The sequence below is a fragment of the Aythya fuligula genome, chromosome 12, assembly GCF_009819795.1.
Source record: "Aythya fuligula isolate bAytFul2 chromosome 12, bAytFul2.pri, whole genome shotgun sequence".
NCBI lineage: Eukaryota > Metazoa > Chordata > Aves > Anseriformes > Anatidae > Aythya > Aythya fuligula.
Window position 1 is genome coordinate 21,327,466 of NC_045570.1, and position 12,730 is coordinate 21,340,195.

The 12,730-nt window shown below is 53.1% G+C and overlaps 2 protein-coding genes across 2 annotated transcripts in view; one reads left to right on the forward strand and one right to left on the reverse strand.

Annotated features, from left to right (window-relative positions):
- Positions 1 to 1,396: 1,396 nt before the first annotated feature.
- Positions 1,397 to 8,057, reverse strand: ATXN1L (ataxin 1 like). Its single transcript, XM_032195382.1, has one exon. It carries the CDS (start codon positions 7,972 to 7,974, stop codon positions 5,896 to 5,898), a length of 2,079 nt encoding a protein of 692 aa, XP_032051273.1. The 5' UTR covers positions 7,975 to 8,057; the 3' UTR covers positions 1,397 to 5,895.
- A 1,219-nt stretch (positions 8,058 to 9,276) lies between these two features.
- Positions 9,277 to 12,730, forward strand: part of AP1G1 (adaptor related protein complex 1 subunit gamma 1) — a 39,865-nt gene continuing 36,411 nt past the window's right edge. The window contains 1 exon segment of the mRNA XM_032195740.1: positions 9,277 to 9,358. The gene's annotated coding sequence lies outside the window, so the exon portion shown is untranslated.

Genomic DNA, 12,730 nt, shown 5'->3' on the forward strand with positions numbered 1-12,730 from the left:
CTTTTGTACTTTGTCCTGTTCTTGGACCCTTGCAGCATGGATGGGTTTAGGCTGCTGCAGTTTTGCTACAGGTGAAAAGCCTGCCTCACTGAAAAAGGAACTTATTTACAGCAGCGTAAGTAATGGAGCTGGGGACTTTGATAGTCCCATGCTCCTCCAGGAATACATACCTCACTGCTTGTGTCCATAAAAATTGAAGCAAAAAAGGATGCCATCTTCCTGCAAATGGCTGCGCACACCCTTTAACACTATTTCTATGTGCTTGTTTGCCGTAGTGTACTTGGAAAAACTAAGAGGAAGTAATTCCTGTTCTAAGATACCTCATATAGACAATAACAGAAAGGCTGACCGAGGTAAGCAAACAAGGAGCAGCTTGCCAGTTGATGAACAAGGTAATTTTCACTTAAACAGCATTTCAGGTTTGCAAGTGAGAGAGACACAGACATGCTGTAGAGAGTTTAGCAAAGGGCCCCAAAGGGACTGCAACATCTGTCCTCTGAGGAGAGGCTGCAAGAGCTGGGATTGCTCAGCCTGGAGAAAAGAATGGTTAGGGGGATCTTGCCCATGCCTAGAAATACCTGAAGGGAGCTGCAGAGAGGACAGAGCCAGTCATTTTTCAGTGACTTAGAAACTTGATTTTTTCCCTCTAGTTAGCTTGAAAAACTTTTGCCGCAACTCTTTTGAAGTCCTACTTAACTGCTTAAAATAGTTGCCTTTGAAGTGCACCATGCTGCATTTTTTCATGACATGAAACTAACCTTATAGACAGTCTTGTGGGCACTCACTACAAAAAGCTTTTAATCTTTTGAACCCTACACTCTTTAACATGCCACTGTAACAGCTTGTTTCCTCAGCTTAGAGAAGTTGTTTTATCTTCTCATCTGGATTTTCAGGAGCCATCCTTGCCTTGCTCTCTTTGGGAAAAGGCACCAGGTCTGGCAAGGATCTATTCAGTTCTATGTTACCTTCTCCATATCCTCTTTTGTTCTGTGAGCTGATCTCACTTTTATTCTTACCTCTGTTCATTTTCACACTCAAGCCAACAGTTTGCTCTTTGCAGCAATTGCTGTTACCCTACATTGTGTGTTTTGCTTGGCCAGCAGAGACATAGCTTTGCTGTGCTAACTGTACACTTTTTTGAGGTTGCTTTTACCACAACCTCCCTGGCACCTTATGATTATTCCAAGCAATATTTACTAACAAAACCATTGTATCAAAGGGGTTCAAGGAGATCACAGAAAAGCGAAAGTATTTGAATGCAGACTTAAAGCTTACAAGCTATCTGTCTGCCTTTACCTTGTGTTTGTCAGTTTCCAGATCACTGTGTAAGACCAGAGAACCCCCGTTCAAACGATCACTGATGCCACAGACGAGCAAAAAGTCTCAAACACCAAAGGAAAAGCTATTGGTTTATATATAGATATATATAGATATAGATATATACTGTGTTTACAGAGTCAACGAGTTAAATGCAATATTCATAAGAGCATTAACAATAAAAATACAATCTGTGTGTAGCCAAGTACAGACTTAAAATGGTAAAACAGGAAAAAGGATCTCACCAAAAGTACAAATATACAGTACAAATTGATTTATTTAAAACAGTTACAAAAAAAGCACAACAAAATAGAGATTATCCTTAGAATTATTAATGCTTTGTTAAAGATCAGGTAGGAGGAATGGGGTGGGAGCAAGGTTGGAGGGGAGCACCTGACTAGTTCTAAGGCTTTAGATACAATGCGGTCGGTTACATGTTAATACAGCCATTACATAACTGGGATTATAGTTGAGGGATCAGCACTTATCTACAAAGACCTCCTTGCCTCAGGGCAGCCCAGCCAGTTCCCCCAGTGCCACATGCCTTGCTCTGCTTAGCATGCGCAGACCCTCCCCTGGCTCTAAGGTGCCACGAAAGCGAAAAGCGACCAGAACGTGCACGGCGCGTTTGCAGGGTGGGGTGGCAGCAGCCTGGGACGTCGGGACAAGTCCTGTCCTCCATGGACAGATGTGAAGACCATGGAGGAGTCTTGACCATCGGCATTTTAAGCCCTACATGGAACATACCCTGGGCCAAACTCTGTACAGAATGTGCATTCGTAGCCATCTGAGCAGCTTCTGTAAAGTTTCAGGCCCGGGACAGCCTGAAAGGCAAAGAGCAGTTGTGAGTGACGCTAGGGAAAGGCACATGGACTGCTGTGGGCAGGAACTAGCATTTGGGCTACTCAAGCTGCTGTAGTTTCATTTAAAATATTTTTCTGAGTAACAAGGATCGTTAGTTCTCTACTGGGGAAAGTGACTTCAAGTGTGGGGTGGGGACAGGAGGGATGGGGACACTTAATGTGAAAAGTGCATTATACTTGCGCACCTGCTGGAAAGGAGAGGCAGAGGCGCTCCTGCAGCTTTCCTCCTTTCCAGACAGAGCTTCCTCTGCATAGTCTGGTAGTGATGAGCGCTCGTCACCTGGAGCAAGTCTTGTGTTCCTGGGGGAACAGTGTACACACGGCCTGGGAGCAGGCCTGGCCTCTGATGGGCAGCTGACCCGAGGAATGTTTCATGAGATGGGACAGATGGCTACAGACACCCGTTATTGCATCCTACAGACTCTTCCCACAGCCTCCGTGCGAGCTGGGTAAGACCAAGGCCAGGACGCCTCCTCCTTCAGGTAGGACAGACCGCAGCTCTCCCTCCCTTCACAATAGCAGCAGGAAAACAGTGTATTTCTGAGAAGCCTGTCACATCTCTGCCAGCAGAAAGGCCTGGATAACCAGCTCATTCCATAACGTCTTCCTGGCTTTATCTCCCCCTATCCATGTAAACCTAAGAAATAAATGCCTCCTCTGTGGGCTCTTTCACAGCCTTCCTGCCCACAGCAGAACCTGTCTCGCACACTCCCTGTCTCGAGAGAGCCTGAACACTCAACCCAACAGCCACCACTGGAGCTGAGCAACACAGTCCAACCCAGTAAAGAAAGATTCCAGTGATTATGAGTGCTGTTTGCTGGGCTAGAGGGCCTCCGGTACTCCCCTCCTACCCACAGTCCCTGGGGCAAGCGGCCAGATGCCCAAATTACTCTCAATGCCTCCTCCATGAGATGTGCTCCAAACCGTTGCTTCCAGAGAACAGAAGAGCTGGCAGCTGAACCATGCTCAACAGTGGGACTCACAGGGAGCCTGGACAGAAGCCCCAAGGACAAACACACCCTGGCCTCTTCCACGGACCACAGAACCACTCAGCAGATGCATGGCCAAGCCAGCAGCCAAGGAAACACCAGGACGAGCACCCGCCCAACCCCCAGCTGCCCCAGGCAGAGCTGGTCTAGCCCCGCGGCATCTTGCTTCATACACCAGCCTTTTCAGACCACCGCCCCACGCGGCCAAGACCTAGAAGCAGTGAGTACAGCGACACACGGGATATGAGGCAGGCTCTCCAAACCCTCTAAGACAGAGACTTCCATGTCTGAATGGGCACACCGGGGCTCTGCACCGTCCAGCTGCACAAACACTCTGAGCACACAACGTCCCTTCCGCACTCACTGGCCAAACCTCTGCAAGATCCCTTCCTCAGCTGCCTGCCACAGCTCTCAGTCCCTCTGCATGCGCCACACAAAGAACAGGCAAGAGAAGCCGGGCTCCTCTGTCTTCTGCTCTTGGCCACAGACCCTGGCTATCCTGAGCATTAAGCACTAACCAGCATCAGGCAAGGCCTTTGTGCAGGAGAGTCCGATGAACAGCGACTGCGGAACACACGTGGGAATGAGGCCGCGCACCTGGGCCCAGGCAAGGATGTTCCTGTGCCACGAAAAGGCAGCACCCCACAGCTGCCGCGTCGAAGGAGGCAGAATCTTCACACGACAGTGTCACTGTGACCTTGTGCATTTCCACATGCAGGTGATGAGACCACAAGCATTTTGTGATTCTGGGGAAGCTATGTGTGACACGGGCAGCATCCTCACCCTGGAGAAACCCTCATGAGGCACAAACACTGAAGGCATGAACAAAGCGTATCTTAACTAAGGCCTGAAAATAAATTGTTCTCCCGGCGCAGGCATGTCAAAGGCAACAGAAATGGCTAGCGATTTGCTAGGAAATCATAATCAATGGCCTGGATGGAAGAACCCTTCTGGAGACTCTCTCGCTTGCAGAACACGTATGCACAAAGCCCCTGCCACACAGCCAACTGAAGCCAGTTGGTTACAGGACACGTTTCTTAAGAGTATTCAGACCAACCCTGAGACACCAGCACCGCAGAAGCTGACCAGGAGGGCAGCCACATCATCGAGAAGTGCTGACACACAAGCCATTCGGGGAAAGAGAGAAGCAGAGCCCTAGCAGTCCAGCATGCCTGGCAGAAAACTTCAGGAAGATGAGACAAGGGAGACAGAAAATGGTACACTAACATCAGGAGCATCATCAGGACTCTAGCAGGGATCGGCACGCTGAGAAGAAATCCTCAAAAGCCTGGTCCTAGCAGAGTGATGGGCACCGTAATACAGGGAATACTCAAATCCACGTTAAGTCAGTAAAGGCTCTTACCCTTGACAAAAGCCAGTGTCATAACACACCATCAGAGAGGGCAAATTAGTGTAACTGCAGGAGCCTTCACTCGAATGGAGTGTTATTTACCATAACGAGGTATTAATACACATTTGTTAGATTTCACTGTGAAGAAGGCTACTCTTGATATTACTGTGTTGTTCTACAGAGGAACTCCAAAGTTCTGCGTTAGAACAACTAACAGAAAAACACCCAGAAATGCCCTACGATGCTGCGATCCCTAGAGTCCCTACATTACTCATGGAACTGTAATTAGCTGAAGCTTTGTACTTTGCCTGCACATGCACAAACGCTTGTTTCTTTAGAGTTTATTCAGAAAACTGCCTGCAGGGAATAATTAGCCATCCGTAAAGTTTTCTTCTGATGTAATTACAGAATAGTCTCGGTCTTCTCACAGTCGAAGGATGTGTTTCCATCCCTCACTAGAGAATGCTAAATATATCTGACTCCAGCTTTCAAAAAAAACAAAAACCAAACAAAACAAAACCTAGCCCCATTCACCCACAGGCTAAGCCTTAAAAGCCTTAAGCCCAAGAGATTTTGTTTTTAAGGTTATTAACGTGGGAAGGAATATTTGATTTGGTGACTAATATTACAATAATTAGGTGACAACAGAAATATTTCAAAGCAGGAAACTGACATCTCCCATCCCGTGCCCCATCCCAAGTGCTCAAGTTCCCTATTCACCTGTACCCAAACCCATTCTTTTGGTCCTTCCTCTTGAGTTTCTGTGATTCATGGAAATCTCTGTACATTCTTTGCAAGAAGAAAGAGCAGTTGGATTCAGTGGAAGAGACATTAAACAGAACCATCAGAGAAGCATCTGCGTCCTGCCCTCAAGAGCTCCATCGGTGAACGGTCCTTTTAAAGTGCATGTGTGAAGAAAGGGGATACTGGGAGTAGAGCCCCCTAAACTCCAGTGGGGACCCATCTCTCCCCATCATGAAAAAGGAGGAATAATATCTTCAGCAATTTTACTTTCTACCTTAAGCCACGTCTGCCCTTCCCATCTCTCCACCTTTCCTGAATGCTTACTTAGACCCTGCCCTGCAGGGTGTCAGTTGTTCAGGGAGGTGCAAGAAAGCCCCAGCCTCCAGATGTTCTCATCGCAAGCTCGTGAGCACGTCCCTTTTCTCTACCTCGGCTAGCCTGTTGCTGCTCCCTGAGGCACTGGAGTCCTCTCGATTCCCCAAGAGGAACTGGTCAGCCACTGAACTGGAATTAATCCAGTTCTGCAGGGCAGCCTTGCTGGTGAACCTGCCACAAAGCGTGTGCAATTTCTCCACCCAGTGAAGGTGAGGCTCACCCGGAGGGCATGCCCTAGCTCACAGCCTCAAAGGGATCACTTCCCTGCATTAGAACGCCCTTCGATAGACAGCTTGACCTCCTGGGGAATGAAAGAGGGACGGAGCAGAGAGGGCCGAGGCTCCTCTGCCTGCGTGCTGTATCTTTGGAAGCCTGGGGCTGCCCAGCTGTGCTGAGTGACAGTCTCAGGCTGAGAGGGTTCTGCGTGAGAGCTCTGAGCTGCACTTTCCCTTTCTGGCTGGCTCTTCCTTTCAGCAGCTCTGTCAGACGGTTCTCTGGACCCCTGAGCAGTTCTTTCAGATCTCTCCCTAGTAGATATCAACTGATCTGTGAGAGGGTAGTTAGCCTGAGAAGCAGAGTTGCCATTCATGCTCTGTAAACTGATTGATATGCAGACATCGCCCACTTGCAGCCTTTGACAGGGCAAAGCAAAGAGCTGAGCAGTCCGCCCCGGGCTACAGGAGGACCAGCCCTGGCCATAGACAAAGAAGGGATGCTCTGGGGGCACATCGATGCTCACTTTACTTTGTTGCTCCCCAACCACAAAATGCAACATGACAAGCCCAGGCCACTGGCTTTCCTGAATATCCACCACGGTGCTGGAATCGATCTTCAGGCCCCCGCTCACCTCTGCACTGCGAACAAAGTCTTGAGTCTGCAGGTCCTCTACCCGCTTCAGCTCTCCTGTAGCCAGCTGGATGATGGCTCCTTTCATGAAGTGGGAGGGCAAGTGTGAGGAGCTGGGTGGCTGCAGCTGTGCCGGGTCCTTTTCAAGCACACTTCCTCGAGCCTGCACGTCTGGACTCTGCCTTACCAGGGTTTCTGAAGCAGAAGACCTGATGGGCTCAGATCCAACGGGAACCAGTACTGGCTTGCCGTTGGCTATCACCATTCCTTTGGTTAATTGTCTTTGTCTAACCATCTCTTCAGGGGATACAACATACGGACTCCTGGACTGGCTCTTCCCAGCAGCGGCCCTTTCCACCGTGTTCCTCAAAATGTCCTTTGACTCCCCCTGCTGATCAGAGATACTATGGCAAAGGTTTAAAGGGCTTGGGTCATCTTTCCTCTGGGCTGCCAGAACATGATAATCCTGAGATGCCAACACCCCTACCACCCTCTGGACCTCCAGGTCAGTGTCTGGGGTGTTTCTGTGAGCTGGCACAGAGACCTCTGTTCTCAACGTCTGGTAACCTGAAAGAAACTGTCCATCAACCACACATCCCACTGCAGCCCCTGGCAGACAGTCTTCGGCTTTACTGCTGCCAGAGTCCACAGCCTCACTGGTCCTCCTCACCACGTTGTGCTCCAGATGTCTCTGTCCACCGTTGGCAGCAGCTACCTCTGAACTCAGCTGACTGTCTTGCTGAGAAGAATCTGGGCTTCCACCTGCTGTGGGTGTCTCATATGCCGAGTACCCTGGTGGGAGGCGGGACATCTGATAATAAACAGGAATTCTACCTAGTGTAGTATCTAGTGGCTGGGTCCCAGCATGGTGCTGCATCTGGCCCGAAGGAGAGACCGCAGAAGCAGATTTGTTGAAGGTGTGGGTAGGAGAGGTAGTCTGGGGGGAAGGAGCGGCTTCTTCCGTGAAGAGAGAGGCATATGGCACAAAGTGGGGGACGTGAGAGGCGGCGAGGTTGGTGGAAGGAGACAGGAGAGGACTAGGCAGGAAGCCGGGAGGGACAGCGTAGGGCACCGTGTAATGCGAGCCGATGAGCTGCAGGGACGTCGGCGGGATCTGCGCGTAGTGGATGGGCGGGTAGGGCACCCCCGGGTGCTGGATTATCGGCGAGGTCACGTTGAAGGCCGGGGTCAGGGGGCTCACGTTCACCACGGGGTGCAGGGCCGTGGGGGAGAAGGTGGCGGGCGGCACCGCCACCTTGTAGAGCATCCCGTACTGGTCCACCGTCAGCCCCGCCACCGCCTCCGCGGCCTCCCCGGGGCCGTAGCGCAGGGCCGCGGGGCCCGGCCCCGCCGTCCGGGCCCACTCGGGGCCCTCGCTCGAGGCCTGGGCGCCCCCCGCCCGCGCCGCCTCCGTGCCGCTGCTGGCGGCCGGCAGCTCCCGCTTCTTGGGCGGGAGGCGCTCCTGGCTGCGCTCGTGGCCCGCTCTCATGGCGCCCCGCGGAGTCCCGGCAGCCGCGGCCGCGACGCTCGTTCATGGGGGCGCCCGCAGGGGCTGCCGCACGCCGGCTCCCGGATCCCCGCCGCCGGCCGCCGCCGCCTCACCTGCACCGGGAACAGAGGGAGCCGTGAGCCCGGGGGCCGGGGCCGCGCGGGGGGAGCCCCGAGCCGCGGGGACGGGGCCAGACCCGGGCCCCGGGCCCCGGAGCCGCGAGCCCCCGCCCCGCTCGGCGGCCCCGGCCCCGGCCCCGGCCGCCCCGCGCCCTGCCCCGCTCCGCCCCGCCGGGCCCGAGGCGCCGCGGCCGCGCCCCGCCTCCGCCGGCCCGCCCGGCGCCCGCCGCGCCTCACCCGCCGCCATCGCCCGGCTCCTGCTCCGCGACCCCCATCGGCCCCGCGGCCGCCTCCGGCCCGGCCCGGCCCGGCCCCGCCCCGCGCCGCGGCGCGCAGCGATGACGGGGAGAGGCCGCGCGCCGGAAGCGCCTCAGCGCCGGGGCCGCCCGCAGCGCCCGTTGCCGCGGCGACGGCTGGAGGCGAGGCGGGGCGGGGGAGCCCTGCGCGGGGCCGGGAGCTGCGGGCGGCCCCAGAGCGGAGCGGGCGCTGCCGAGGCGACCTCGCTGCTGCGGGGGGCAGCGGCTGGGCGCCCCCTGCCCGGCCTCGGCTGCGGGGAGCCGGCGGCTCCTCACCGGGCGCCCTGCGGCCGATCCCCGCCGAACCCAGAGCAGGCGGCAGCCGGGCCCAAGCCGCTCCCGGGCCCCGCCGCCACCCCGGGCCGGCTCCAGCGGGCCGTGCCCCGGCCGGCTCGGAGCGCTCCTCCCCGCCCCTCCCCGCCCCTCCGGCCGCCGCGCGCGGCTTCGGTAACCTGGGCCCGCGGGGGGCGAGCCGCCGGCAGCTGCCCGGGCCCCCGGCCCCACCCGCTCCCGCCGCGGGCGGCCCCGGCAACCGCCGCCCACCCCCCGCCCCCCCGTGCGGCGAGGCGCCGCGGAACCCAGTCTGCGGGCGGCGCGACCCGCCCGGCCGCACCTTGGGGCAGCGCTCGGCGCGGGGCCCGCCCCCCGCGTGACGTCATCAGTGACTGCCACGGCGCAACGCAGCCTCGCTCGCGAGTCCGGGACGCGTGCGCTTCCGCCGAGGAAAGTAGTGCGGGACACCTCCCCCCCGCCCCGCCGCCGCCCGTCTCGTGCCGCCCCGGCGCCTTTCCCGCCGCGGAGGCCGCGGCCGCGCCCCCAGCCTGGCGCCGGTCGCGGCCGGGAGGCCGAGGGGAGCGTGCCGGCGCGCGGATCCCTCCGCCTGCCGTATCGGTGCTGAGGCCGCGCCGCCGCCATTTTGAATGCCCGGCTCCTGCCGCTGCCGCTTCCTCCGCTGCAGGCACCGGCCCGGTGAGTGGGGCCGCGCCGCCCGCCCCGCGCCCCTCCTCGCCGCGCCCCGCGGCAGCCCGGGCACCGCGCGTGCCGCCGCTGGGCCTCGCGGCGCTGCCCCCGGGTCGCTCCGCGGCCTCCCGGGGCCGCCCGCGGGAGGAGGCCGCCCGCTGCCCTCCCGCCGCCTCCTCCGGCGCGGGGCCCGGCCGCCCGCCCGCCCGCGGCCCCTGTCCCTGCCCGGCGCTGCCGGCCCCGCTCCGCTCCGGCCCCGGGCCCTCGGGGCCGGCTCCCGCGGCCGAGGGGCGCGTCTGCGGCGGGCTCGGGCCTTCGGCCGCTGGCGAGACGCGGCCGGCAGGGCTGTGCCCGCCGCCCCGGCCCTGCTCCGGGGGCCCGGTGACCCGCGGGGAGCGCAGGGCCCGCCGCCGGAGTGGTGGCAGGAGGAAGCGTTGCCTCGCCTCGTTGGCGCCGGGGGGCCTCGGCGTCCGACAAGTGGTTTGTGCGTTTGCATCCGCCTTGCCTTGGCGTTTCATTGCCTGTGCTGCGCAGCTGCCCGCAGCGTTACGGGGAGGCCGTGATTCTTACGGGGTCTGCGCACTGTTGCGCGGATGCGTGGATTTTCCTGGAGGCAGAAGTCTTTGGTTTCCAGCCAAAAGCGTTTTCGGTAAATTTCAGCTTTGGGTCTGCGTTAGAGTTGTCTACCGTTACCCAGAAATCAGCCCGAGGACAGTTTCAAGTCCCATTCTCGAGGCTGGAGTTCTCTCTTTTTCTCGTCTCGCAAACTGTGAGACAAACTATGACTTTTTCTAATGGTAGGCATTGTTTTGAAAGTTTGTGAATGAAACGTTTGTATGTTTTGTTATGTGGTAAGCGATGCTTTTAAATGCCTAGTGATCTACTTTAGTTTCCGATGCTTGAAGCCTGAATGGAAAGGCATGGGGTTCCAGGGGAACCCCTTTGGAGGGGTGGCATTGCTGGTGCAATACCTGAAAGTGCATTTGACGCATAATAGCTTAAACAAAGTAAAATATACACATATTTTTTGCTGCATAGAACTCCTTGCATCTTGCATTTAAAATTACACATTGTTTATTTTTTTTTCATTTTTTTTTTCCTCAGGTTCTTATTCTACTTAATAGTGTATATCTGTGGGTTTTTTTATGCCCTTTTACTTTTTTTTAATTTTTTTCATCCTTTCTCTAAACTATACTCACTGTTTTTTCCTTTGTTTATCTGCATGCGCCGTTTTACTACCATTTTTTTTTCCCTTTTGCATACTTTGTTTTTTGGCACGTGATTTGAAAACTTTATTGGATATGTGAGAGCTGAATAAAGGCAAGAGACTTTTTTTGAGACAGATTGCAGTGTGATCCCCTTGTTTCTTCCATGATGAGAGAAGGAGGGGAAGGTATTTAAATTCCCGTGAGTTGAGAAGGGGAAAGAAAGTCTGCGTTGTGAGGGAGTCAGCTCTCAGGTTCCCTCCTTTTTTGATAGAGGAGCAGTCTCTTCCTTTGTTCCCGTGACTGCAAACCTGACCTTCTTTTCTAATGGCGCTGTGATAAGAGTAGAGAGGTCCTTCAGTAGGCTTGTTTGCAGTGTCCTGGCCAACGAGTCAAGGAGGTTAATGTTCCGATTCTTGATAGCTTCTTTGCATACAGACTTCTGAATTCTCATCGTTGTAAGCTAATGAGATCAGCAAGTTTATTTGTGGAATAAAACGGTTGTCAACAGCAGCAGAGGAACTGAAGATGTCTGTTCTCAGGCATGCAGACAGACTGTGCACTAATTAATGCAGTTCGGATTTGGAAAGTTGCCTTTCAAAGTATAAAGGCTAATAAAAATTTTAATTGCTTCTGAAGTTGCTCATATTCAGTAAAGTGCCTCTTTTGCATTAATATTTTTATTTTTGAGTTGGCAGTGTGTATAACTTGAGACTGTTTCAGAGACAGACTGTTTGATTTTTTTGGTTTACCAAAAGGGCAAACTCTTCTGACTGAAAGTGATATTAATTTGTTCTAGATGATACTCAGGTGTTTTCTGAGGAAAACAATCTGGTCTATTGTGGTAGTAGCATTTCTTTATTTGATGAGAGCTTTGGAGTCAGTAAGTGAATATATGATGAGGATGTTACTCAAAAAAAGAAGGTGAGTGCAAGCAAATCTCTGCTAATATTGCTACTAGTAGTAAGGTTAGCCTCTGTCTGATGTTTGGAAGAGATGCTGTAGGTAAAATACAAGATAAGAACTTCTAGGACACGGCCAAAGTTACCTGCTGCAAAGTTGTATTAATGAATGGAAAAAACGTGGTGTATCATTTTTCATTAGGCTTTATACCAAGACAAAGCAAGATGTGTGTTTTTGTCGCAAGGTAGTAGCAAGCAGGTATGTTTTTTTTGTTGTTTTTTTTTTTTTTTTTATTTTAACTCTGCAAGGAAATAAAATAACCAGATTGCTTAAAGATAAAAACAAGAATCTAGAAGCAGCTAAGAAATACAAAGGTGTAGCATATGTAGGTCAGAGGTGATGGAAGGATGAAAACAGAAATCTGAAATAAAAAATCTTGTCTATCATGCTCATCAGCTATGTAGATGATTTAACTCTTCTTCCAATGCTTCGTTAATTCTGTCCTTAAGAAAACATTTTCTATTCGTTAAGTGTTAGAGGCTAATATTTGTAATGGTAGAAAGCTCAGTGCATCCTTTTAAGCCAGTTCAGGAATTGTGCGGGTTGGTGTATATGTACCATTGTGCAGGAATGGGAGCTTCATCGGAAGTGTTTTCCTAGTCTTACTAAATTCTGTTGTTGGCTGTAGGTGCAGGAAACAAGAGAAGTAGTGCTGTGTTCAGCCTGGTGAGTTATAGGATCCTTTCAAAGTGTAGGTCTCTTCTGTCACTGTCCTCTCCTGCCCCCCGCCTCTGTTACACTCACAATATGCTTCCTGTTCTTTAAATGCACCTGGACATAGAACAGTCACTGCCCCCTCAAACTGCATTTAAGCTCTTGTTTTTAAGGCATATTTTGCATACTTGATTTTTTTTTTCTCCAAGCTATCTTTCTACAGTGCAAAGTAATGCTGATGCCTTGTGTTATCATATTGTATCAAACCACCCTCTGCCTTAATTTATTACTGCTTTCCCGATGTTGCTTATTTTTGACTTATTAGTTCCCTCCATTTTATTAAATAGCTTTTTCTCAAGAGAGATTATTTTCCCCTTTAAATGTTGTATGGTTGGCTGCTTATCTCTTAACTCTCGTGTTGCCTTTGCCCTTAGTGATGTTGACAGTGCTGCTTGTTAGGTGTTTTAATGTTTTCCATATAAATATTGATAACACTAAACTATACAGCAATCAACCCCCTCTCCCAGCTTGATCTCTACTTGTAGTGTTTAATTCTGTT